At 36.8% G+C, this 22,655-nt stretch overlaps 4 protein-coding genes across 4 annotated transcripts; 2 read left to right on the top strand and 2 right to left on the bottom strand.

Annotated features, from left to right (window-relative positions):
* Positions 1-6: 6 nt before the first annotated feature.
* Positions 7-1,801, top strand: LOC110794630 (protein COBRA). Its single transcript, XM_021999600.2, has 4 exons — positions 7-603; positions 897-979; positions 1,066-1,504; positions 1,602-1,801. Exons 1-4 carry the CDS (start codon positions 528-530, stop codon positions 1,640-1,642), a joined length of 639 nt encoding a protein of 212 aa, XP_021855292.1. The 5' UTR covers positions 7-527; the 3' UTR covers positions 1,643-1,801.
* A 3,511-nt stretch (positions 1,802-5,312) lies between these two features.
* Positions 5,313-10,032, top strand: LOC110794626 (uncharacterized). Its single transcript, XM_021999595.2, has 5 exons — positions 5,313-5,533; positions 5,623-5,711; positions 7,407-7,507; positions 9,613-9,667; positions 9,763-10,032. The coding sequence occupies exons 1-5, from the start codon at positions 5,450-5,452 to the stop codon at positions 9,917-9,919; spliced, it is 486 nt and encodes a 161-aa protein (XP_021855287.1). The 5' UTR covers positions 5,313-5,449; the 3' UTR covers positions 9,920-10,032.
* A 1,224-nt stretch (positions 10,033-11,256) lies between these two features.
* Positions 11,257-13,184, bottom strand: LOC110794625 (E3 ubiquitin ligase BIG BROTHER-related). The gene has a single exon (XM_021999594.2). It carries the CDS (start codon positions 13,075-13,077, stop codon positions 11,659-11,661), a length of 1,419 nt encoding a protein of 472 aa, XP_021855286.1. The 5' UTR covers positions 13,078-13,184; the 3' UTR covers positions 11,257-11,658.
* Positions 13,185-14,847: 1,663 nt separating this feature from the next.
* Positions 14,848-20,680, bottom strand: LOC110794624 (protein ENHANCER OF LHP1 1). The gene is made up of 12 exons (XM_021999593.2): positions 20,203-20,680; positions 17,895-19,006; positions 17,638-17,814; positions 17,386-17,499; positions 16,983-17,087; positions 16,631-16,765; positions 16,492-16,547; positions 16,307-16,409; positions 16,106-16,222; positions 15,854-15,980; positions 15,630-15,760; positions 14,848-15,518 (listed from the first exon to the last, which is right to left on the bottom strand). The coding sequence occupies exons 1-12, from the start codon at positions 20,480-20,482 to the stop codon at positions 14,979-14,981; spliced, it is 2,997 nt and encodes a 998-aa protein (XP_021855285.1). The 5' UTR covers positions 20,483-20,680; the 3' UTR covers positions 14,848-14,978.
* Between the last annotated feature and the right edge of the window lie 1,975 nt (positions 20,681-22,655).

The following is a 22,655-nucleotide window of genomic DNA, read 5'->3' as shown; positions in this document are numbered from 1 at the left end:
CAATGATGTCCTCCTACGACGATTCATGTTAGCCGACCCCAAAACATTTTGGGACTAAGGCTTTGTTGTTGTTGTTGTTATTTATACTAAACCTATCTTACATTTACATAACTATACTTATTTTTTGCTGAAACTTATTTAAATAAGCTGAGGAGAACATGTCCTTAGACCTTAGATATATCTCGAACTCTTGATTTCATAATACTTAATACTAGTAGGCCTTGAAGTCTGCAGCCCAAAACATGAGTCAGGGGATAGAACTAATGAACAAGCTTTAATGCCCATAAGGCAAGTATAATTATATGCTTGTATAAGTGTGTTGCCAATCTTGACAAAAGAGATATGCAAGACTGTTAAATCAGCAATGTCGGTTACAAACTTGTTTTGTGATTTTGTGAATAGTCAAGGGCCAACTTGCCAAGGCAGTATGTAAGAAACTAACAAGTTGCATAAGTTGACTTAGTCAACCAAACCTCATATAAAAACTCTTCCCTTCTCTTTTTCTGCAAGTCATTTACTGCATCAGAATGTCCATGGCTAAACTCAGCAGCTTCACCGTTTTCTTTGCATTCTTGCTTTCCTGCTCTTTTTTCGCGTCAACTGGTAATTAAATCAGTTACCTTTGCTCTAAGCTAATTAGGTGTTTTATCTCTTTTGGTCAAGAATTCTGTTTTAGTTCCTGAATTATGCATGATGGAATTTTATTTTATTTTCCGCATCACTTTGGATATCGAAGAATGAAAATTTTGTTATGATAGATAATGTTATGTTGCTTTGATAGTTTGATTGATCCATTGAATATTGTGTATTAGTGCATTAAAGTTTATGGTTGATCATGGGTAAATTTGAATGAATGACACTGATGATTAAAGTTCCTGAATCCTTGCTTACTGCAGGAGAAGCCTATGATGCACGCGGTTCAAATGGAAATATTACTATAAAATGGGATGTTATGAATTGGATCCCTGATGGGTATCTTGTAAGTACTCCTAAGTCCTAACACTACACCATTGATTTGCCTTTGTTTCATTTGCCTAATCATGCATTTTGCTTTCGTTCTGTCAGGCTGTGATCGATATGTTCAACCATCAGAAATACCGCAACATTGAAGCCCCAGGGTGGAGACTAGGATGGACATGGGCCAAAAAGGAGATAATATGGCAGATGATGGGCGCGCAAACCACTGAGCAAGGAGATTGTTCGAGATTTAAAGGGAACATTCCTCATTGTTGTAAGAGTAATCCAGAAGTGGTAGATTTGCTTCCTGGTACACCTTACAACCAGCAATTTGCTAATTGCTGCCGCGGAGGGGTATTACGTGCTAATACTGTTAGCTCTTTTCAAATTAGTGTTGGTCAAGCAGGAACATCAAATAGAACAGTTAAGCTGCCAAGGGATTTCACATTCAAGGCACCGGGCCCTGGATATACTTGTGGGCCCGCAAAGATTGTGAGGCCAACCCAGTTTATCACAGCTGATAAGCACAGAACCTTTAAAGCTTTGAGTAAGTGGCCTGCTTCATAATCTTATTAATCTAACTAATAACTATACAATTCTTGTTATGAAATTTGACTAATGACAGCTACATTTGTTGTTGGCAGTGACATGGAAGGTAGTTTGTGTTGGAAGATCCAAGGAATAATCACAGATTTGCTGCTGAATGTGCTCATTTAGTTGGGTCTGTTACCCTATTTGGCAACCCATCAAGTTTTTTTCTTTTTTATTGGAAGTGGCTCAAGTTTAAAAGCTTCAAACAATCATGTAACTGAATGCATTAATATCAAAAAAAAAATATTAACTACTCCGTACTTCGTAGTAGTAAGAAAGTTTTTTTTTCATTTGAATTTGGGAGTTATAATCTCGTTTTGATCAGAAATTCTTCTTATCTTGTCTGATTCCTTGATTAAGAAAAATATTGTCATTTTTCATGGTTGATGATTAGTTTGTTTCTCTGCTTGTCTAAAGTATTGAGGATGTGTTACTTCCCCATGAATTAGGTGTTTTGATTTGTTAATTTGATAAGCTACAATCTGGTTTTTATTAGAAATTTTCTACTCCCTCCGTATTCCTTTTAGGGTGTTTCACAATGTTTGTTACATGGGAGAATCTTTCCTTTTATAATTTATTATACTGTCATTTTTTGTGTCAGCTTTTAATTTTAATTGGTCCAATTTTTTCAACTCATTAAATTTCTTTACAATTTTCCAAGTATGTTAAGTTAGCAATTTGTGTGCTTTTTCATTATTGGTTCATTTTGATAAATAAAACAATTTTATTGGTTGTTGTAATGATTAGTGGATTGAGGTTTTATTTGGGTTTATTTTTTTAATAAAAAAAAGAATCTTTATTATACGTTAATAAATGTGTAAAAGTCCAAACTTAACGAACAACAAGAAATGGAGGGAGTAAAATGGAGGGAGTACCTTCTATCTCTTAATTTGAGTAAACATTTACCCTTTTTTCAATAACATATAGGGAGCAAAGAAAAACATGAAGTAGGGTTTTCATTTTTATTTTACTTTTACCACCTTTTCTTTACCCATGTTTGTTTTGAATATTATTACTGGTTAAATGTTCAAAATTTACAATTAGAAAACGTAAGTTGTCAACAATTTCGTTCAAGTAAGACACACTAATACTCTAAATCGGATTGGCAACTAGAGGTTACTCCCTTTGTTCCATAATGTTCCTCATGTTTACTATTCATATGGTCAAAGTTTAAAAACTTTGACCGTAATTAATAGTATGTTTAAGAGTATAGATATTAATTAACTTATGAGATATCATTGGATTCGTTTCAATATAAATTTTCTAAATATCAATTTTTTTTAATTTTTACTAATGCGAAATTAAAATTATTAACGGTCAAAGTAGTGCATTGGAGACCGCGCATTATGGAAAAGTGAGGAACATTATGGAACGGAGGGAGTAGTTGTTAGCGGTAGCGGATTATATTAGCAGTTTTGACTAGTTGTTGGTATTAACTTGTTTGACTAGCTGATTGTATTAGCTGATTTTGTAATAGTGTTTGGAAAATAGCTGATATATAATAGATGATTGATTGTGTAAAATTACCAATAAGGACATTGACTTATTTAATTATAGAGAATTAGTAATTGCTAAATACATGAATATGTATGGTTAGATTTTTTTGGAATTAAATGTAGTAACATGAAAAATAATTAAACAACATTCCTATAAAATTGAAAATGTAATTTCTTAGGTTTGTATTGAGTTCTTTTTCTAATATTTATTGGGATGTTGAGTTCTTTTTCTAATATTTCTTGGGTTTTTGTTGAGTTCTTTTTCTAATATTTCTTGGGGTTTTGTTGAGTTCTTTTTCTAATATTTCTTGGGGTTTTGTTGAGTTCTTTTTCTAATATTTCTTGGGTTTGTGTTGAGTTTTTGTTGGTAGAAGTAGTAATATTGTTGCCCCAAAAATTGCTCATTGATTGTAGTGGGTCAATGGTTGGCGTTTGTTGGGTAGTAATCTTCCGTTAAATGTTCTTTTGTGTTTAAGTGGTGATGTTTTAAGCAATGAAAATTAAGTGCCTTTTAGGCTTCCTTCAAAAAAAAAATTGAAAATTTGTTAATCCCATTAACAACTTTTACGAAAATAAATGATTAAATGTCTAATTTCCAAAATAGGATTGACTAAGAAATACTTTTTTACATAAATTCATACTATAAAGAAACTCAATTTTTATTTTTATTTTTAATTGTATTTTACCTCATCTATTTAAGAAAAAATGTCTAATTAATACAATTTAAAATAAAAAGGTAAGCAAAGTAGAAAAGTTAAGTACTAAAGTGAATAAAGAAAAGAAAAAAAAAATATATCAACCATATTTAACCTTGAGGACTAAATTGTCTTTTCAACTTACTCAACACAATCCTCTAATTGAAAAAGCTACATAGAGCAACTTTTTGAAATTAGAGTATTCATCCCAATTCTCTAACTTCAAAACACCTATATTAGAGGATTGAATTGGTCAAACCTCTAAATTGGCCAAATCCTCTAATTTTTGGTGAATTCTCTAACAACCAAACACATCCTAAGTCTATTGGTATTTTGATCCAGAATAATTATTGTCTACCGATTTGGCTTTTTAGAGCCAATTGGCTTTACAAATAATTTGTAGGCCCCAATTGCTTTAGATTAGCTCAAATGTAAAGAAAATAAGGCCCTGTACTTTAGAGCTGAACTGAACTGAACTGAACTGAACTGAATTGAACTGAACTGGACTGAACTGAACTGAATGCTCCTGAACTGAACTGAACTGAACTGAATGCTCCTGAACCGAACTGAACTGAACTGAATGCTCCTGAGCTGAACTGCCAAATAAGTCCTGAAACTGAAATTAAGCCAAAAAGAACAGGCCTAAGACCACTTACTTTTGGACCTACCCAAATAACAAATGATATTGGCTTACTAATGAATTTACTGTATTTAACTATTCAAGTATCCAATGGTTTAACTCTTTTGTTTTCTTCTTTGTCTTCTAAGTTCCACAGGTTATTAAAGAAGACTCATTATACTTACCGGTCCAACTTCACCTCTGTGTCATAAGGAAATCACAACAACATATGGCATTGACAAGATAACGCCTCGTTGGTGGTGTAAACACGGCATTTCAACACTCAAGAGGGCGACGACGTAAGAACCTATGTATTGTGCTTGTGTTATTATCTCTGTGATTGTCTCTAAAGACCTTAATGTTTACTTTATGTAATTTTTTTCTTTTAATGCAAAATTAACCTATGTCACAAAAAGGTACCCGCAATTAGATATCCGAGTCACGGACGGTAATTCTAATGAATAATTGGGCACCCGCTCGGGTACCCGGATCCAAGCACCCCGGTCGCCGGTTACAAATAAAGATGGTTGTGGGCCAGGACGGGCCGGGCTTCGTGCCAAGCCCACGGGCCGTGGGCCTAACCGGGTCGGGCCCACACCGGGCCCACGTTGTTTCGTGTCGTGCCGTGCGGTGCCGGAAAGTCAAAAACAAGGCCCAAGCCCACGTGCTTTCGTGCCGGGTCGGGCCGACCCGTCGTGCCTAAGGCTAATTTGACTAAATTTAACGTGCTTTGTCATGTCGGGTCGAGTCGTGCCGTGTCTTGTCGTGCTTTTTCCAAAAAATTAAGGCCCACGGCCCACGACTTCGTGCCCGTACCGGACCGTGCTTTTTGCGTGCTCGTGTCAGGCCGTGCTTTTTTCTTGCCGGGTCGGGCTTCAGGCCGGCCCGGCCACAGCTATCTTTAGTTACAAATAGGGGACACCTTATGTAGTTGTGTAATCTTCACTCTCTCACCTGAAAACAAAGACTGACCAGTTTGGTTTTGTGTCTTGTCAAACTCAAGTTTCTGATCCAAACCCCTCTTCCCCAAAAATATTCAAAAATAAATAAATTAATTAAATTCAAAAAAAATAACCAAATCGCGAAAATCGATGGCAATGGCGGCAGAAATAGAAAACTCCCCATCAAACTCACAAAGCTCTTCAACTCATCCTCCTCCTCCCTCCTCTCCCAAGGTCTGTCATTTTCTCTCTCCTCCAAAACCCAATTTTCTTCCTTTTTCTTTTTTATTTAATTTTTAAATTGGTTCTGTAATTTTGGTCAGAAAGAACGAGGAGAAGAAGATTTTACGGCCATGGATACCGATGCTTCTGCTCTGCCCGACAACAAGCCTCTCATGTCTCACAGCCTTCAGTATAATTTTCTCTCTCTTCCTTTCTTTTTGTGTTACTTTTAATTTCTATGTTTGTATTATTTAGGTCTGAACACAAGGGAATTGACTGCTTTTGTTTATTAAAAATTCGGAATAATAAATTTATGATCACTTTGGTGAACACAGAAAGAACTCCATAGTTGTTCTCGAAAATGAATTACTTCATCCGTCTCTTTTTGTTCTTTAATCAATTAAATTCATTAGTTCATTTAATCTCACATTTTTTCATTGAGATATGAAATTTTTCTCATTTCTCAATATCAAAATTTTGATAAAAATGAAAACATTGTAAATAAACCTAACTTATCTTGTTTAAATAAAAAAAATTGAGGAATCTCGATGCAAATTACTAATTAATCGTTAAACGCGTGAAAAATACCAAACGTAAAGAATAAAAAGAGACGGAGGGAGTATTATTTGGTCTAGGAAGTTCCCCTTACTTACGTCCCCCAATAAAGTAAGCAACTTTTCCATGGTTTGCCAACCAAACAATTGTCAAAGTTATTCCACTTCCTAGATAGTCATATTTCAGTTGATTTTTTTTTTCTAATTTCAACCAATCAAGCACTAACAATGTGTTATGTGTCCCATTAGAAACAAAAAGGGCACTAACATTTTGTAACATGACTTTAACTTAGCTTGACTCGAACTAGCATTTCTAGGCCTAGCCCGAATACCCGTTTTGAGATCTATGGTTAAGATATTGGATTGATAAAGAATTGTGTTTTGCTAGTGGAGGAATTCAACCTCAAAGTGAAATTTCCATTTTTTTTTTTTGGTAAGCAAGCAATATTATTTCTCAAAAGATCCACATCATTCATCATGGGAAACTAAAGGAGAAACACCATCTAGGATGGACTCTAACCTGTTTAGAACCCAAGAAACATACAAGCCAAACCAGCAAAACCCAAGATACAACTCGTGACCTAATTGACTAAACTAGATAGCATCAAACCAATCCCGATCAGATTTAGAAACTTTCTTACTCGCAATATTCTTGACTCTAAGCCTAACCATACCTTGAATACTCTTCACAACAAAGTCCACTGTAGCTACCTTTTGCTCTCATAATGCTTTATTTCCCTCAAACCAAAGCATATAAACAGCAGCACTAACCGCAACAACAACCACATTCTTCCGAAACTGAGATCTTCATGTTCTTTTATTGATCCATCTCAGCAAAATATAAAAGTCAGTATCCTGGCATTAATGCCCATCCAGGTCTTAATCAAACAACAAGTGTTTATGAGTTTTCATTTTGCTTGTACATGTTGTGACTTATGTTTTTATGCCATCAATGAGTAGGGTTATTCCCAAAACCCTTCCTAAAGAATCCTAACAAAGTAAACAAGTAATTAGGGAGATTATTGCGCCAAATGCCATCGCGATATGCATATCTTGAGATTGATCCATCATTTCTAAATTAATTATTGCTCAAGTGCTCAACATTTCCTGGCTCGGTTGATTTGTTAGAAGGCTTAAGAATTGTACTGTGACAGACTGACGAGAGGCTTACATGTTTTTTTTATCCTGTTATGAAAATTCTGTCAGTTGTATTGAATGTAGAAGGGTGAAAGAGGATAAACAGTGATTGCTTAAGTTGTCATGTAAAGTTAGAACTCTAGACTTTAGACGTTGCTCAACTGGAGTTTCTCAATGTTTCGGGCTCTTGACAGGTGCTTCACTCCTGAGGAAATTACAAAGTATGATAAGTATGAAGCTGATTATGCTAGTTATTTGAGGGCAAAATACTTCTCCGAGAAGGATGTCTACGGAGGTAAACTACCTAAGGAATTTGCTACGATTTTTCTATGATGCATGCCTACCACTTCTAGGAAATACCAAATGAAAAAGATTTGATTTAGAATTGTTTGTACTTGTCCTACCTAGCAGCCCTTTGTATTACCATTTCTGGGCCTGCTTCGTAAGACACATTGTCTGCTAATTGATTAGAACAATGACTATGGTAATTGTTTCTGAATGCTCTTAGGCATACAGAACGATTAGGAATTGCTTGTGATAAGTCTGTGTGCTCTCTTTTTTGTTGTTCAGTTTCTGACATGCACATTTTAATATTTCAGACTTGGGTTTCTAACTGCTTTATCTGCATCCCTATTTGCACTTTGTACTCCTATCTACATTCATATTTGAGATTGTGATATGTACCTTGTACCCATGTTATTTGCCTATCATTTCTTCAGTCTTCATTTCCTTGCCAAGCCCGTGCTTTTCGGGTTGACATCATTATTGCGTTAGAGGTTCTACTGTAATGAACCCCATAACTCTGTTAGGGTGCTACACTGCTACTTCTAGTTCCTCAAAGCTCAACACTATGTTTCTTCTGATTAGTGTTGATTCTGTATCAGATTCCGGCTTCCTTTCTAATATACGGATTATCTGAGTGCCTTTCATTTCCCTGCTTTTCTTAATTTGTTAAAATAAGTGTGTGGGACTTTTAAGCCATTTCTCTCGTAACCTTGAGGTTTTAGACATCTTCCACCGTAACCCTAAGGTCGTGATCTTGCATTTGGAATTTCGTCAGTTCATAACTTCGACTTACAACAATGGCATGGGTATCTAAAAAGACAAAAAGTCCCTTTTGAACAGCTAAATGAAATGCACATCCATATCTGCTTGCACAATCTATCTTCTCTTTCAGATTGTGATGCGTGATGGAAGCTCATAATATCTAATTTCTACTGTTTGATTGAAGGCTTCATAAGATCAAGCTGTAGTATGCAGGGCCACAAAATTTTAGGTGTACCTATAACCAAGCAACATTAGAAATTAGGTTCCAACATTCTGCCCATTGAGTATAATGCATTTATTTTGGGGGTTTTTGAAGCAGCCGCAATGAGAATATGTATAACTGAACTAGATGCTGCTTGAACCTGTAACTCATGGAAGATCGAGGGGGTTGGAAAGAGTGGTCATTAGTTGATAATGGACTTACTGGTGTGCTCACTGTAGGCCAACCAACCTTGTCATAGTTTGCTGACAAAGAGGGAAGGGGAAGGAAAGGATATTGGTTTCAATGCAACTAACCATAGTGCATAGCAGGTATTCAACTTAGACGGAGTAATAATGTTAATGTCTCGTGGAAAGTAATTTGATTTAAGGTTATAACTGGAAAAATGTCAAAAATGGCAAAATCATAGGGTTTCAAGAGAAAATAGCGAAAACCTCGTCCGGCATAATAGAGTAAGATCTTAATCATAACAGTAATTATCATGGTTTGATACCTTAGAAGTTAGAACTGTGCAATTCACTGAATCAATCATGTTTGCTTATGCTGAACTGCATGTTGTGCCTGTGTCAACATTAGCATCTAGATTCATGTTATTTCTTGACAGTCTAGCTTTTTCATGCTGCTTTAGACATTCTAGTTAATCCTAGTTCAGATAGTGTTTTTATTCGAATTCCATGTTATTGTGCTTGCACCCTAAGCTTCATGAACTTCATCCTGAAAGAAGGTTTAAGCCTGAACCCCAGTAAAGTCATTCCAAACCCACTTTTATACAAATGTTTGCCATTTGTTCAAGCCAATACATTTTATAAGTTAGAAAACAAACCAGTCTGCACTGAAGCTAATATGATATAAATGAGTAGCACTCATGGCATACAACAGTTGGGACAGAGCGGACTTGGATTCCAATGAAGTGGCTTAAAGAAATGGTTGTATGAGAAGTTTTTTGTACGTTTTCTGAAATATGACTGTTGTTACTAAGCATACAGACTTACAGTTCCGTATTGTACTATTGTGTGTTTATCAGTACATCATCTATCAATATATGACGAAGCTTTGGATTAGCATGGTTGATTAGGTTTAACTCTAAACATATTATTGATACAAGTAAGTATTGTCGATGTTGACATATGCAGGTGATATTTTTGACCTCACAGTCACAGTAGGCAATGAAACCGTAAAAGCAAGCAGGTGCAGTTATGCTAAATCTTTTGATATTTAAAACACTCAAAGTTAAGTTATATATGGAAATTAAGCTTAGATTTGTTGTGACTTTCATGATGCAGGCGGTCTCCGACTCAATCATTTGCCAATCCCGCGCAGAGTTTTGTAGATTATGGTAGTGCTTTGGGTTCTAGGGAAGAAACGCCTTCTGCGTCTGGGGCTGAAACAGCTTCAAATATTGCAAATGGCAATGTAACACCAATTAAGAAGACCAGTTGATGCTTACTTGGTTAGAATATCTACTGCTTTTGTAATTTTATGTTTATTCATGTAAAAACGTAGAGGACGACCGATTTATTATAAAAGGGGTAAAATCAGTTGGCAATTTACAAGACCTGTTGTGATTATGGTAAAATCTTGTATACAACTGATGTATCGTGTTTAAGGTAACCAAACCACACAAGACTCAACTTTGCAAAGGCACGACTTTAATTTAAATCGGGTGTGATTAAATAGTGTATACCATACATGGAATGGTATACAAGACCAAATCTAATTACAAAAATAAGGACTTCTTTCTTTCTTTTTTTTGACATAGGCAGGACTTCATTCTTGTCTATGTGAAAATATGCCAAATAACATATTGTTCACCGACCCTCGTACGATCAACACAATTATTTATTCTGACGTATGCTACCTGGACTCAGATAATGGAGACGTGTCCAAATGTCCGACATAACTATGAAAAAGTTGTATGATTTTAGTCCAAAATGAAGTGTCTATGTTCTATACTCATGTCCAAGTGTCGAGGATCTGACAGGGATTATTTGAGGTAAAATGAAGAGTTCGGGTAACAGAGATTCTGACACCCATATGAACCCAACAAGGACCAGTTTGCACACACAATAACATATCCCGCGCTACATAGCAGAGGATAGCACAATAACAAAAGGTTGATGGTGCTGTTAGACTGTTATAATACTCCCTCCGTATTTTTTTAAGAGATACACTTGCCATTTTTGATAACTTATCAACCCCACCACCTAATTAAATAATATATCTAATACACTTTATGACCCACCATCCAATTAAAAAATAATTTTACAACTACACCCACCCCACCCCCACCTCCACTTGTTCAAAAGGACATGGTCCCCAATGTACTTATTTATTAAAATATCTACCCCAATCCCACTTCTTTTATTCTTCTTAAGACCCGTGCCCAACCAAGTGTATCTCTTTCAAAAATACGGAGGGAGTAACAGAGTGGTGTTGAGGATGCCAGTTAGACAATTATAATAACATAGTGGTGTTGAGGATGCCGGTTAAACAATTATAAGGCTGAAAGTCCACCAAATCTTTGGGACACTGCATTATGATCAGCCTCATGTAAGGCTGGTATTAAAGGCATACGCCAGACACCTACTGGACTGGACTATTATTGCCATTATGCATGATTTTCGTGGCATAAATCATGGTTTTGCTTCGTCAGAATTGTAATACAATCTGGAAATATAGTACCTGGATCATACAAGAAAGTGAATTGATCCTTTTTTTTGGCAAAATTTCCATAGTCAAAACAGATGATATAAGAGGAAGATCAGAAGACAAGGAACTTAAACAAATGATCTGGAACTTAAACAACTCCTACACCAGGAAAATTACAGGAATTCTGAAAAATGTCAATGGAAGGGAAATTCCAGCTTCTTTATTGTATTTTTTCATTGAAATACAATTAGGAACCAGTATCTTCGGACAAAAAACTGCAGCATGGCAATGCTCATTGCTGAATGCGGCTGTTCCAAAGTCTGCAACATATATTTTATACACCAAACACTGCCAAATCGAATATTGTATGAATGGGGTTCAGACCTCACACATAAACATACAAAATCAAGATCTAACGACAAAGAATCTTTAATCAAAAAAATATACAGATCATTCTTCCCAGAAAAGCTTCTATCTACATGGTGCAAAACCTATCATGTTTTGAGTTCTTTCTGACCTTCTCCTACAATTCAAGGTACACGGGCAACTCTCTGCCCCCTCCTCTGCTCGTAATCAGCGTCATCTGTAGGCAATTCAAATCGACACAACGGACAAGTATTTCGAATCCTAAGCCAAGGGATGATGCAATCACCATGGTACCGATGTGAGCAAGGCAACTTCTTTCCCTCTTCCCCAACCTCGATCTGATCTTTACAAACAGCACAAAGTGCTTTCTCATTCACCATATCCTCTTTCGTTGTGATTACAGAGGGGAGATTCTCAACGACGTACTTTGAAGCCGGTGGGCGGGTCAAGAAAGCATTCTCGCTTTCTGCAAACTGCCCAAACATCATTTCATACTCCGCCGCATTGAAAAAATCATCATGATCATTAAGATAAGCTCCAAGGCCAAGAACAGGATCATTATCGTTTCCAATTGTTTCAGGATTCCTTCCTCCCATATGGTTAACATCCAGCAAAACCTGCCATTCCAGATTCCTTAACCCTCTCCCTCTTTGTCTTTCGGTTTCTCTTTCTTCAACCCTGTCTTCCTCTGGCCCGGAATAGGCCCAAACTGAGACCGACCTCGACCCATCATGATCAGCAGCAACACTCAACACTTCCCCATCCAGTCCATCATCAACTCCACCATCATCCACCTCTTCCCACTCGAAATCAGCAGTAACCCCGCCGTGATCATCATCCTCCTCCAATTGGAACGAATCCCAACACAGTGGAATGCTTAAGTCATCAACATTCACATCATCAACTTCAAATTCTTCCTCCTCAGAATGCACATGAACCCTCCACAATTCATTCTCCTCCTCTTCGGAATCGGACTCGATCCTGGCCATCACTAATCCATCAGCCCTCGGCGAACCACTCAGAATCTCATTCTCGTTCTCACTCCCACTCTCTCTCCTCGCAACATAAAACTCATCCCCGCATTCAGAAACAATAAACCCACTACAATTACAATCATCCTCAGCATCAGCATCAGCATCACCATCCCCGTCATCTTCTAACCCTAACCCTAAACGCAATTCCAAATCCAAATCATCAACACTCACATCATAATTTTCCTCAATCACCCCAAAATTCATATCATTTACATCAAGTGAAACAAATTCATCACAACCCATAATATGAGATAACTCGACTTGTTGATGAAACAAGTCCATAACAAAATTTACCTGATTTTTCCGATCACCGACAACACCGTCCCCAAAATCAGATCCAGTAGACGACCCGGCAGTCCGTCTGGAAGAACTGGGGGCGAAAAACTCGAGTCCGGCGTGGGTGCCGCCGTGTCGGCTAGAAGAGAGAGAATCGGTAAAGCAAGGGAAGGAATCAAGGGTGGAGAATTCGTCTAACAACAATTCGTGTTCGTGTTCAACGAAGAAATCGTGGTCGTCTTCGGGGAAATGGAGAAAGGAAACCTCTGCCATTGATATATAAAGAGAGAGAAAGAGGAGAGAGAAAATGGGGGAATAGGAATAGTGAAGGTTGGTTAAGAATGAAGGGAATTGAAATAGGGGCTGTTTTGAAAGAGAGCTTGTTTGGCAGTGTCCCCGGATCTTTCTTTCTTTGAAGACTACCAGGAATTTTGACTTTTAATTCTAGCCCCCTATTTTATTATTTTTATTTTTGTTTTGCTTGATTTCAAATTAAAGATAATAGAAAAAGTATTAATACTCTTGGAATTCCTGAAATAGAAAATATATTCCGTCCTTTAATACTCGATCTGTTTTGATTTTTTTCACTATTCACATAATTCACTTTGACCCTATTTTATTTCTAGTATATGAAAACAAATGTTAGTATAATCCGTATAATATATTGTTGGCTTCATCTTAATATATATTTTCAATATATTTTCAAAATATTAATATTTTTATAAGTTTTTATAATAAGTAGTTAAAGAAATTGATGGTCAAAGTTGTGCATTGGCATGTGTGTACGGTCAAAACAGGTCGAGTATTAAGGGACGGAGGGAGTACCTCTTACTACATTTTATACATGCATTTGTACCACAAAATACATTATCTGACTATTTTCGGTCATTTAAGATAAGTTGGAGAGAGTTGAGTGAGAAATAGTTGAAAAGATGCGTATAAAATAGTTAGAAAGGTTGGTATGAATATGTGAATTTTGGGGTATAAATGCGTGGATGAAATAAAGAGTATTAAAGAAGATTTCGGTAAAACAACCAGGTAATTTGTTTTTCAGGGAATTGGAATTTCAGTTATTTTCTCCGTTTAATTTTAGATGCAATATTTTAACTTTTACACTATTTATAGAATCAACTTAACATATTTCTATTGTGTACTCAATTGGTCGAATGAACCTAAAGACTTGCACGAAGGTAGTCGTAATTGTTGGAAAAAAATATTGGCACCTTTCTTTTTTGGTAACAAATTAACCAGGGATAAAAGCAAATTGGTGACTTTATGAGTTATGACAAACATAGGGCATGATGTTTTAATATATGTTAACCTTTAGGTTCCGTTTGGTAGGGCGTAAAACGTTTTCAATGTAAAATGATTTTCCATGGAAAATAATTTTCAAGGGAAAATACAATTACAAACTAATTTTCCTTTGTTTGGTAACTTAAAGGAGAATGGGAGAAAATGGTGAAGATTGAGGGGAAGAAAGGAGAAGGGGGTAGGGAGGAAAGAAGGAAAAGTGGTTTCCCTCTCTTTCAAATGGAAAGAGTTTTCCACATTTGAGGGAGTCATGTAAAATCGTTTTACATCCCTTACCCAACCAAACAACGTAAAATGATTGAAAAGGGGAAAATCGTTTTCCATGAAAACGTTTTACGCCCTATCAAACGGAGCCTTAGTGGTTCACCACTTAGTATTTATCATGTTTATTTTGGACATCCTAAAGGATATGTTTGGCTAGCCTTCTTTTAATCTCTAGTTTTCTTTCTGCATGAAGATGGTCATCAAAGCACAATTATTTAGAAACGCGTGAAGTTTAGTTAAAGCAACAAATATTTAGAAAAAAGGGGGGTGTGTCTAAAGCCTAAAACGCCCTAAAGGTTAAGTTTCTAAATCAATCAAGGTTGGACTGTCAATGTTTTTCCTGACACGTAACTTGACAAATTACTCAGCCTAATGATGATTGATAAATGATTAAACAAGGACTAGGCATAACACGACTGATTTCAGTTGTTCCATCATTCTCAAGTGGGATTGATTCTGCAATTGAGCTGAGACCAGTGAAATTGCATGATCATATATTCTATTAAACCCAAAAGGTTGTCAGAAATCAAGCAAATATGAAGAATTAAATTATGTACATTTTACAATATTCCCAAACAAAAGTTCAGAGCAGCAACATCCTAGCTAACTGTCTTCATCTTCTTGATCGAATCGAGCAGAGAAGATTTCTCCTGAATGCCTGATGTCTTTGCAAATGGGTTTTTCGGCCGTATATCTGAGTCAATTCCTGATTTAGCAAATGGGTTAGATGCACCAGAAAACTTTAGTTTCTTTGTTGCCTCTGCAGGGTTCTGTTGCTTGCCTAAACTATGATTAACAGCATCTTTTGTTATATCTGTAGGTTTCTGTACATTAGTCAGAACAACTGACTTCTTCTGCTCCACTTGGAAACTGTTTCCTTCCTGAATCTTTGCTTTCTTAGGGAAGATAGTAGCTGTAAATTTTGGTGTGGGTGAGGGGGTGATGGGTTCTGAAGGTTCGTTTGTTAAGTTTGAACTCAAGTTATTACTCAAGATGTTATTTCTGCTGATGAACTTTTCGGTTAAGGTGTTTGGAGAAATGAAGGTCTTATCAATGGTATCCGTTTTGGTAGTTGTATCAGCATGCGACTTAGGGTTAGAAAGCGCCTCATTCTTGGTTGCATCATTGAGTAATCGCTCCTGAGACACATATAGGGCAGTTCTAATTTATGTTTGAGATAAAGATCATCATACAAAATATTCTAGAGAAAATAATTCTTCATTTTCATAAAAGCTTAAGACAATTCATACCTCCAAGATGCTGTTGAACCTTTCTGCTAAACTCGGAAGCTTTAAAGTGGTGACCACCTTTATGGCTCCCCTAACTGATTTTTCCATTGATAGGAGCTTTACAAGTTCAGTAGCCCGTACTAGCTTATCGCCTGAAAATGAGAATAATGAGAGTTAAATTAAAAGAAAACTTCATCAAGTCCAAGTAAAGGATATCAACTAATATCAACTTGTGATCATCTTACCATTGCAGCAAGATGCAATGAGCCTCAGAATGCACTTATCAAGTGCTGCTTCCATATCGAAAGCTTCATCATCAAGTTGTGTGCAATCCATACCAGCAGCTTCTGTTTCGTCAATTGCTTTCTGAATCTGAAACAAGGAAGATTTCTCAGAAGTGTCTACCTGCTGTGCTTATATAAAAAGAGAGCAATCTCACAGACAGTAGCCAAGGAAATGCTGAGGATGCTCAATAATGAGCAGGGAAAAGGCCAAACCTGTAAAAGACGTGTGTTCCTGAAGATAAATTCCTTCTCAAGAGTATCTGCTCCGAGATCAGAAGATGCAAGAGGATACGAAAGATCAAGAAGCGAGAGAACTGGTTTGGATGATACCTAAAACAAAAAGATACATAAGTTCCATAAGCTAGAGAAGGAGATATTAGTATCTTGAGTTGTAAGGAATAAACTAAGCTCTACCTTAGGATATAAATCAGGAGATTTGCATACAATAGAAAACAACTTCTCTGCACTTAAACCAACCATCCAGTAGTTTTCATCTGGCTTCTTTACTTTGTTGGCACTGCCAAGTCAGATTATCATTGTTAATATTAAAGGTATAGATAACGAGAACAAGCATTATAACAAGTCTAAAAGGTATTAACCTGAATAGAGGAAGCCAACTTCCACCAAATTGATCTGAGTACACTCTTAGCATGCCCTGCACATTTCATATATCATGAAATTCAGGACAAGCTCGCTATAGATAAAAAATAATAATCACCAGAGCCTTAGAGGACATACCTTTGAATCATAAGAAGCTAGTCGGCCTTCCTCACTGAATCCAAACCATGTTAGGCTTGAACCGGGTGACAAAGGTAGGCGTCCTTTAAGGGGTTGGGTTCCATTGCTTATGTTGAATACTCTGAACTCTAACATCTGAAATAGCTCAAATTTTGAGAAGGATATAGACTTTTGTGGCAAAATATCTTCTTACAGTGATGGGTTGATATATTTGAATAATATGTTAAGAGGAAGTACCAAATCAGTATTACAAATGATAGATATTGTTTGGTATAGTTGTTATGCTTAGTAAAAAAAAGTTTGAAATAGGAAGGCATAAACAGTTTTAAGTAGTAGCAGTAAGAAGAAATACCTGATCATTTGAAGAAAGAGGTTGCGAAGAATGAATGACAACAGCAAGTTCATCCTTAAAGCCAGCAGCAGTCACAACTGGTCCATCGAGGGAGATAATGTGTCTCTGCGAGAATTACAAAGCAAACATTAGTAAGCAACTAAGCATAGAACAGTATACTTATCCTAGGCCTCAAAAATCAAGGCAGACCTACTAATTCAGTTACATATATGGTGTATTTCTTTTAAGCAGCTGTTAAGACTTGCATAGAGTGGCAGTGTAGCACACATGTTATATGGCTTTGATACTTTTACATTTAAGTACATTGATGTTTAAGCATCAACATCCACACCATTAACTTTTACGTTATATCCTGATATATAACTAGGTGAAAGGTTTCAAATGATATGTTTTATAAACCAACCTGCAAGCCACCCTCAGTGAAGATGCGGAGAAAATGAGAACTAGTAGCAGCAGCCACCCATCCAGTACCAAGTGCTACAGCTTTCACTTCTTCATCTTCAAACCGCATAGACCACTAATGACATCAAGTAAAAAGATAAGCATCCAATAAAATCTGAGAACATCATTACACATGCTAGCAGTTCTGAAGATGTTTATCCCAATCAGAACCAAAGACTACAATCTTAAGTGTTTGTAAAAGTAATGGACTAACCTCACTATTATTTGCCCAGCTGCTAAATGGACGATACATGAGAGTGCTCATATTCTTCTCGCCCTTCCTTGGATTTGCAAGAACACTCCCGTTCTCATTTAGAGAAGCCATGGTAAATCCAAAATAATCAGTCATTGCTGGAACTCTAGGACCTTGACTTGTGTCATGAAAATCAATCTGCAAGGAAAAGCACAAATTTGTGAGTCCTACGACTCATACAGCAGAAAAGAGAGACAAAATATAGTTTATAGTTAAACCTCTATATGTGAATATCCATCATGTTGCATAGTGGTTATGCTTCCAAGCATGTTGTAACAGAGAAAGCATTTTGTTCCTGGCTGCACAGGAGTTGCACCAGGCTGAAATGGCTCTTGTATTTTTGAACCATTTTGGGCAATCATGGATTTTGGCTTCCTATCTCCACCCTCCCAACTTTCCTTGTGAGCCTTAGCAGGCCTTTTAAGTGATTCGGATCTTGTAGACTTATTCAATTCTTCGTCAACATCTTCTTCCAAATTTTCTTCTGACAAAGATGATTTTCGTAATCTTTTCCTGGTGTGAGGCACTGATTCTCCAAAGCTATCTTCACCCACATCACTTAAACTGTTAGATGTACTTCGCTCTTGCTCCTCCTCCTCATCAAATAAGAAAATTCCATTGCTATTCTTTAACTGTAAGGTGGGAATATCTTCTGTTGGAGATTTCATTGACGAAGGAATTATTGACTCCCAAATACCATATTTTCCCATGACATCAATAACAGCTAACGCGTTGCCAGTTGGTTTCCATGCCATATGGCATATCCTCTCATCAAACTTTTGTCGATCAATGTCTTGTTTCTTTGCGATATCCCATATTAACACTTGGTTATCTAAACCAGATGTAGCAAGATACTTTCCATTAGGTGACCAGGACAAGAAACAAATAGGTTTGACATGATCACCTCTCAATGTAGATACCTTTTCAGCTGTATCTCTATCAAACATTACCACATCATTTTTCAGACCTGGAACAGCTAATAATTCACCATCAGGACTCCAGCTAAGCCCATTCATAATGGACATGTCGGAACTTGTATCAGGAGCCACTCCTTTGAGAGTATGCAACATACTTCCCGATATAAGTTCCCAAAATATGACTGTCCCCTTAGTATCAAGAGAAGCCAAGTATTCATTATTCGGATCAAATGCCAAGCTAATGACGGGCCCTTTATGCCCTTTAAGAACTCTTGATATTGTAGCATCTACAGTGTTGATGAGTTTGATGCCCTCATCATCACCAGCAGCTGCCAACAAGCTTCCTGATTTGTTAAAAGTAAGGGTGCGAATAGGCAACGTGAATCTGGTAATATTGTTCTGAAACTCTCCACCTGACAAATCAGAAGAAACTCTGATTAGGTAAGTAACTAAATATTTATTATCCATGCAATTGGCTCGCATTTTGAATTTAAAAAAGTTAGGTTCTTTACTTGTACAAGACAAAGTCAAAACAAAAATTGCAGGCAGAATTAAAGAAACTTTGTGTTCTTGTTTCAACTTTTATTTCCCTTTCTTTTAAAGATGGTAATCATAGTATCTCTCAAGCTATTCACTACACTTTAATTTTTGATTTAACATCCTTGTGATTGAAAGGTAAAAGACCTGTCAAATAAACCAAACTAGGAACCTCAAGCACCTGTCATCATTAGGCTACAATTTACTCATCTTTACGACAGGTTAGTGACCCCCAAAATGGAATAGTACAACTCCAAGCCTTCGAGTTTAGTTTTGAACCATTATGTAGGAAGCATATCCTATGCAGTCTAATTGTCTAAACAGGAAGGGTAACTGTAAAGTTTTAGTAATCTACGTGAAGGAATTGGGCAAAAGTATGGTTTATTTTTTCTTCCACATTGACATTTGAACAGAACATTTTCGAGTTTTTGGACTACAATAACCATAATGTTGTCGCAAATATCAGTTAATCATATAAATAGTATTACATACCATGTTAAAGACGAGGCAAGCTGAATTTCATTGCATTACACTCCTTTTTTTTCTCAAAGTATCTCATTCTCATCTACTATTAACATAAGATCCTGAATTTTTCTGCAAATTCATTTATCCTAAAACAGGTCCTGCTACTCAAAGCACCATAAACCTTAGTCGATATAGATCAGAACTTAATCAAATCGATTTCCACAACAGCATTAACAACTTCCAAAATGAGTTGATATTGCTTGCAATGCAACAGCACATTAATCTTACAAAAGCTCACAAATTTGGAAATAATGTTTGGAACACATCAAATACTACAGAATCGCATTTCGCCTTCAGATCTACAGCACATCATACTCAACATAGGTACTAATCTTCCAATTTGTATTAATCAACAAGTAAACCAAACTACAATTTAGAAAACTGTAAATCAGAATGCAAATCAACCCTTCAAAACAAAAATATGAGGGTAAAACCCAGATAAATTAACGCACTAAAAAGTTTAAAATAAATAACAATTACCCAGATACAAAAACAAGCAGAATTTATAATATCGGGAATAAAAAGGATAAGAGGAGAGAGAATATACTTGGGAATTTGTAGAGCTTGACGGTGCGGTCAATAGATCCGGAAGCAAGGCAGGTGGAATTAGGGCTGAGAGACAAAGCAGTGACGCCGTCTCGGTGGTGGCGGAGATTCTTCGACGGCGTAGAAAGGAGGAGAGAATCATAGATGGAAATGGAGGAATCTGAAGAGGAAGAAGTGACAATGTGGGTGGAATAGTTGTCCCACAAAACTGAGCAAAATGAAGGTTTGCCATTGTTACTGTTCTTGTGGGATTCTCTTAGCTTCACTGGTTTTACCTTCATCTTGAATTTTCTCCCTCTTCTTCTCTCTCAATCTGGAGTTCTGATCTGGGGTTGAATTGGAAAGTGAGATGGATAGGGTTTATGGTGTGGGATTTTGGGGGTAAATGTTGAAATTTGAGATTTTTCGCGGGAAGTTTTGGGGGTTTTGGAGTTGGTTTCCCGGGGTTTTTTCTTTAGTTTTGGACCTTTTGGTTTAGAAATTCGGGCCTGAAATTTGGTCAATTTTCCGGATATATAAGGCACTGCACAATTGTCGTCTTGGGCTATTTTGCATAAGGCTTATAACAAGTTTGCCAAAAATAACATTTTATAACCCGAATTTAGCGAAAAACAAGCTTTTAACAAAAATTGCAAAGAAAGACCTTAAAGTAACCAAAATTTGCGAAAGACAACCAAAACCCATTTTTTGGCGTTGACTTCACAATTCCGGCCTTTGACTCGCCATATGCAGAGCACATGTTATATATTTTGCCTATTTACACTCAAGTTCCCTCCAAAATCCCCTATTTACACTACAAGAATTTGTATTATGAATGACAAAATGACAACCCAATAATGACGGGTCAAAAGTTCCGTCGTAAAAGCCTTTTGCGAAATAAAGACGTGAACAACCGTCACAAATGACTTTTTACGACGGGATAACGACGAGAATTTCCATCAATGACAGCCCCTTTTATGACGGGTTCACGACAAAAAAATTCACCACTATTGACCTTTAGCGACGGGATTTCCCGTCGTGAATGGTACAATTTCTTGTAGTGTTAAGCAAATAATGATAACCTAAAAAAATAAAAAATAAATCTGAGAAACTCTTCATGTTCGCTGCTACGCCATCAATCAAGCTCAGCCATCAATGAACATTCAATGAATGATGTTTTGTACATTTTTCTGGGCTTTTCTCACTCTTTCTTCTGGGCTTTGATGTTTTGTGCTATGTTGTACTTTAATGGCGCCGAATAAAGGAAAGGGAAAGGCATCAACATCAAGGAAAAGGAAGGGAAAAGCGACATGGGTGAACCAGTTGTTGGAATTACAGACTCATACAAACCAAGATGATTTACAATATTTAAACCCTAATTAGCGATTTTAATAAAAATAAATAGGGCTTTCTGATTAATTAATAGGGATTAGATAAAGACATGTGATTTGTGTATTATTATACTAATTACGGTTTTTGAACAAGATTATTTATTAATTAATGCTTAATCGGATTGTTTCATCCATGTGTTAGTGTGGGAGCCCTAAAACAATAGACTGAAATTTGTGTTTGATTGTTGGACTAGTTGTGATTGAATTTGATTGTGCTGGGATAGTTGTGATAAAATCATGAAATTGAACGTAGTGTATTTTTGTGTGGGTGCATCAGTGCATCGGATTTAACGGTAGGATTAATGTAGATTATACTTGGTATAAATTGAAGGAGCCTGCCACAATTAAGTTTGTAACGAAGAATAATAAAACAACGTATGGAAAGGGGTGATAATTCTAAGGCTGGGACGGGATTGCATACAAATGTAGAGGAAGTGTGCTACTTTGAGTTTTGTGATTGGATTAAGGGGAATTGGGATATATATGATGAAGTAGGTCAAATATGGTTTAGGAGGCGTGGGTGTAACTTAAATGGGAATGGTAGGAAAGAAATTAAGAGTGATGCCGAGATTCCCGGCTTTTTGAGCGCACTAGAAAAGGATGGGTCGTACCAGTTATATATGTGGTACATGTAGAGAAGGGGTTTGATTTGAGGAGTCGGTTTCCTGCACATGTTAGGTGGTATAGTGAGAGTGAAATTGAGTCTAGTGGAGGAGGGAGTAATTCTGTGAGTGGTGACTCGGCAAGGGGGGGGGGCAACATGTGGACCAAGTCAACGGTACAGTCAACACTACAGCCATTACTAGCAATCAAAACCCTAATTCCAGTCAACACTCACAATATTTGAACAACTTACCTCCCACCACAAATCTGTCCATTAAGCTCCATGCATCAATACTGTCCAGACAAAACTCACCCCCTCCAAAAAAACATCATTGATTCCATCCCCAATACTCCCACCTATCAAAAAACAACGTTCCCCACTGCTAGATCAAGCAATGAGACAAAAACTGCCCACAATTTCCCTATTCAAGAAAACCATATCTGAAAAAAGTGCACATTGTTGGATGTGAGAGGTGAAGGT

Source organism: Spinacia oleracea, chromosome 5 (assembly GCF_020520425.1).
Source record: "Spinacia oleracea cultivar Varoflay chromosome 5, BTI_SOV_V1, whole genome shotgun sequence".
Classification (NCBI taxonomy): Eukaryota; Viridiplantae; Streptophyta; class Magnoliopsida; order Caryophyllales; family Amaranthaceae; genus Spinacia; species Spinacia oleracea.
This window is presented reverse-complemented; position numbering and strand designations above follow the sequence as displayed.

Coding starts and splice junctions, on each gene's coding strand:
- LOC110794624 (XM_021999593.2), bottom strand. CDS start 20,482: ATGAAGGTAAAACCAGTGAAGCTAAGAGAATCCCACAAGAACAGTAAC. Junction 15,981..16,105: donor GGAACACACGTCTTTTACAG/GTTTGGCCTTTT, acceptor TCCTTGTTTCAG/ATTCAGAAAGCAATTGACGA. Junction 15,519..15,629: donor GGTTCAACAGCATCTTGGAG/GTATGAATTGTC, acceptor TATGTGTCTCAG/GAGCGATTACTCAATGATGC.
- LOC110794625 (XM_021999594.2), bottom strand. CDS start 13,077: ATGGCAGAGGTTTCCTTTCTCCATTTCCCCGAAGACGACCACGATTTC.
- LOC110794626 (XM_021999595.2), top strand. CDS start 5,450: ATGGCAATGGCGGCAGAAATAGAAAACTCCCCATCAAACTCACAAAGC. Junction 5,534..5,622: donor CTCCTCCCTCCTCTCCCAAG/GTCTGTCATTTT, acceptor AATTTTGGTCAG/AAAGAACGAGGAGAAGAAGA. Junction 7,508..9,612: donor CGAGAAGGATGTCTACGGAG/GTAAACTACCTA, acceptor TGACATATGCAG/GTGATATTTTTGACCTCACA.
- LOC110794630 (XM_021999600.2), top strand. CDS start 528: ATGTCCATGGCTAAACTCAGCAGCTTCACCGTTTTCTTTGCATTCTTG. Junction 604..896: donor CTCTTTTTTCGCGTCAACTG/GTAATTAAATCA, acceptor TGCTTACTGCAG/GAGAAGCCTATGATGCACGC. Junction 980..1,065: donor GGATCCCTGATGGGTATCTT/GTAAGTACTCCT, acceptor TCGTTCTGTCAG/GCTGTGATCGATATGTTCAA.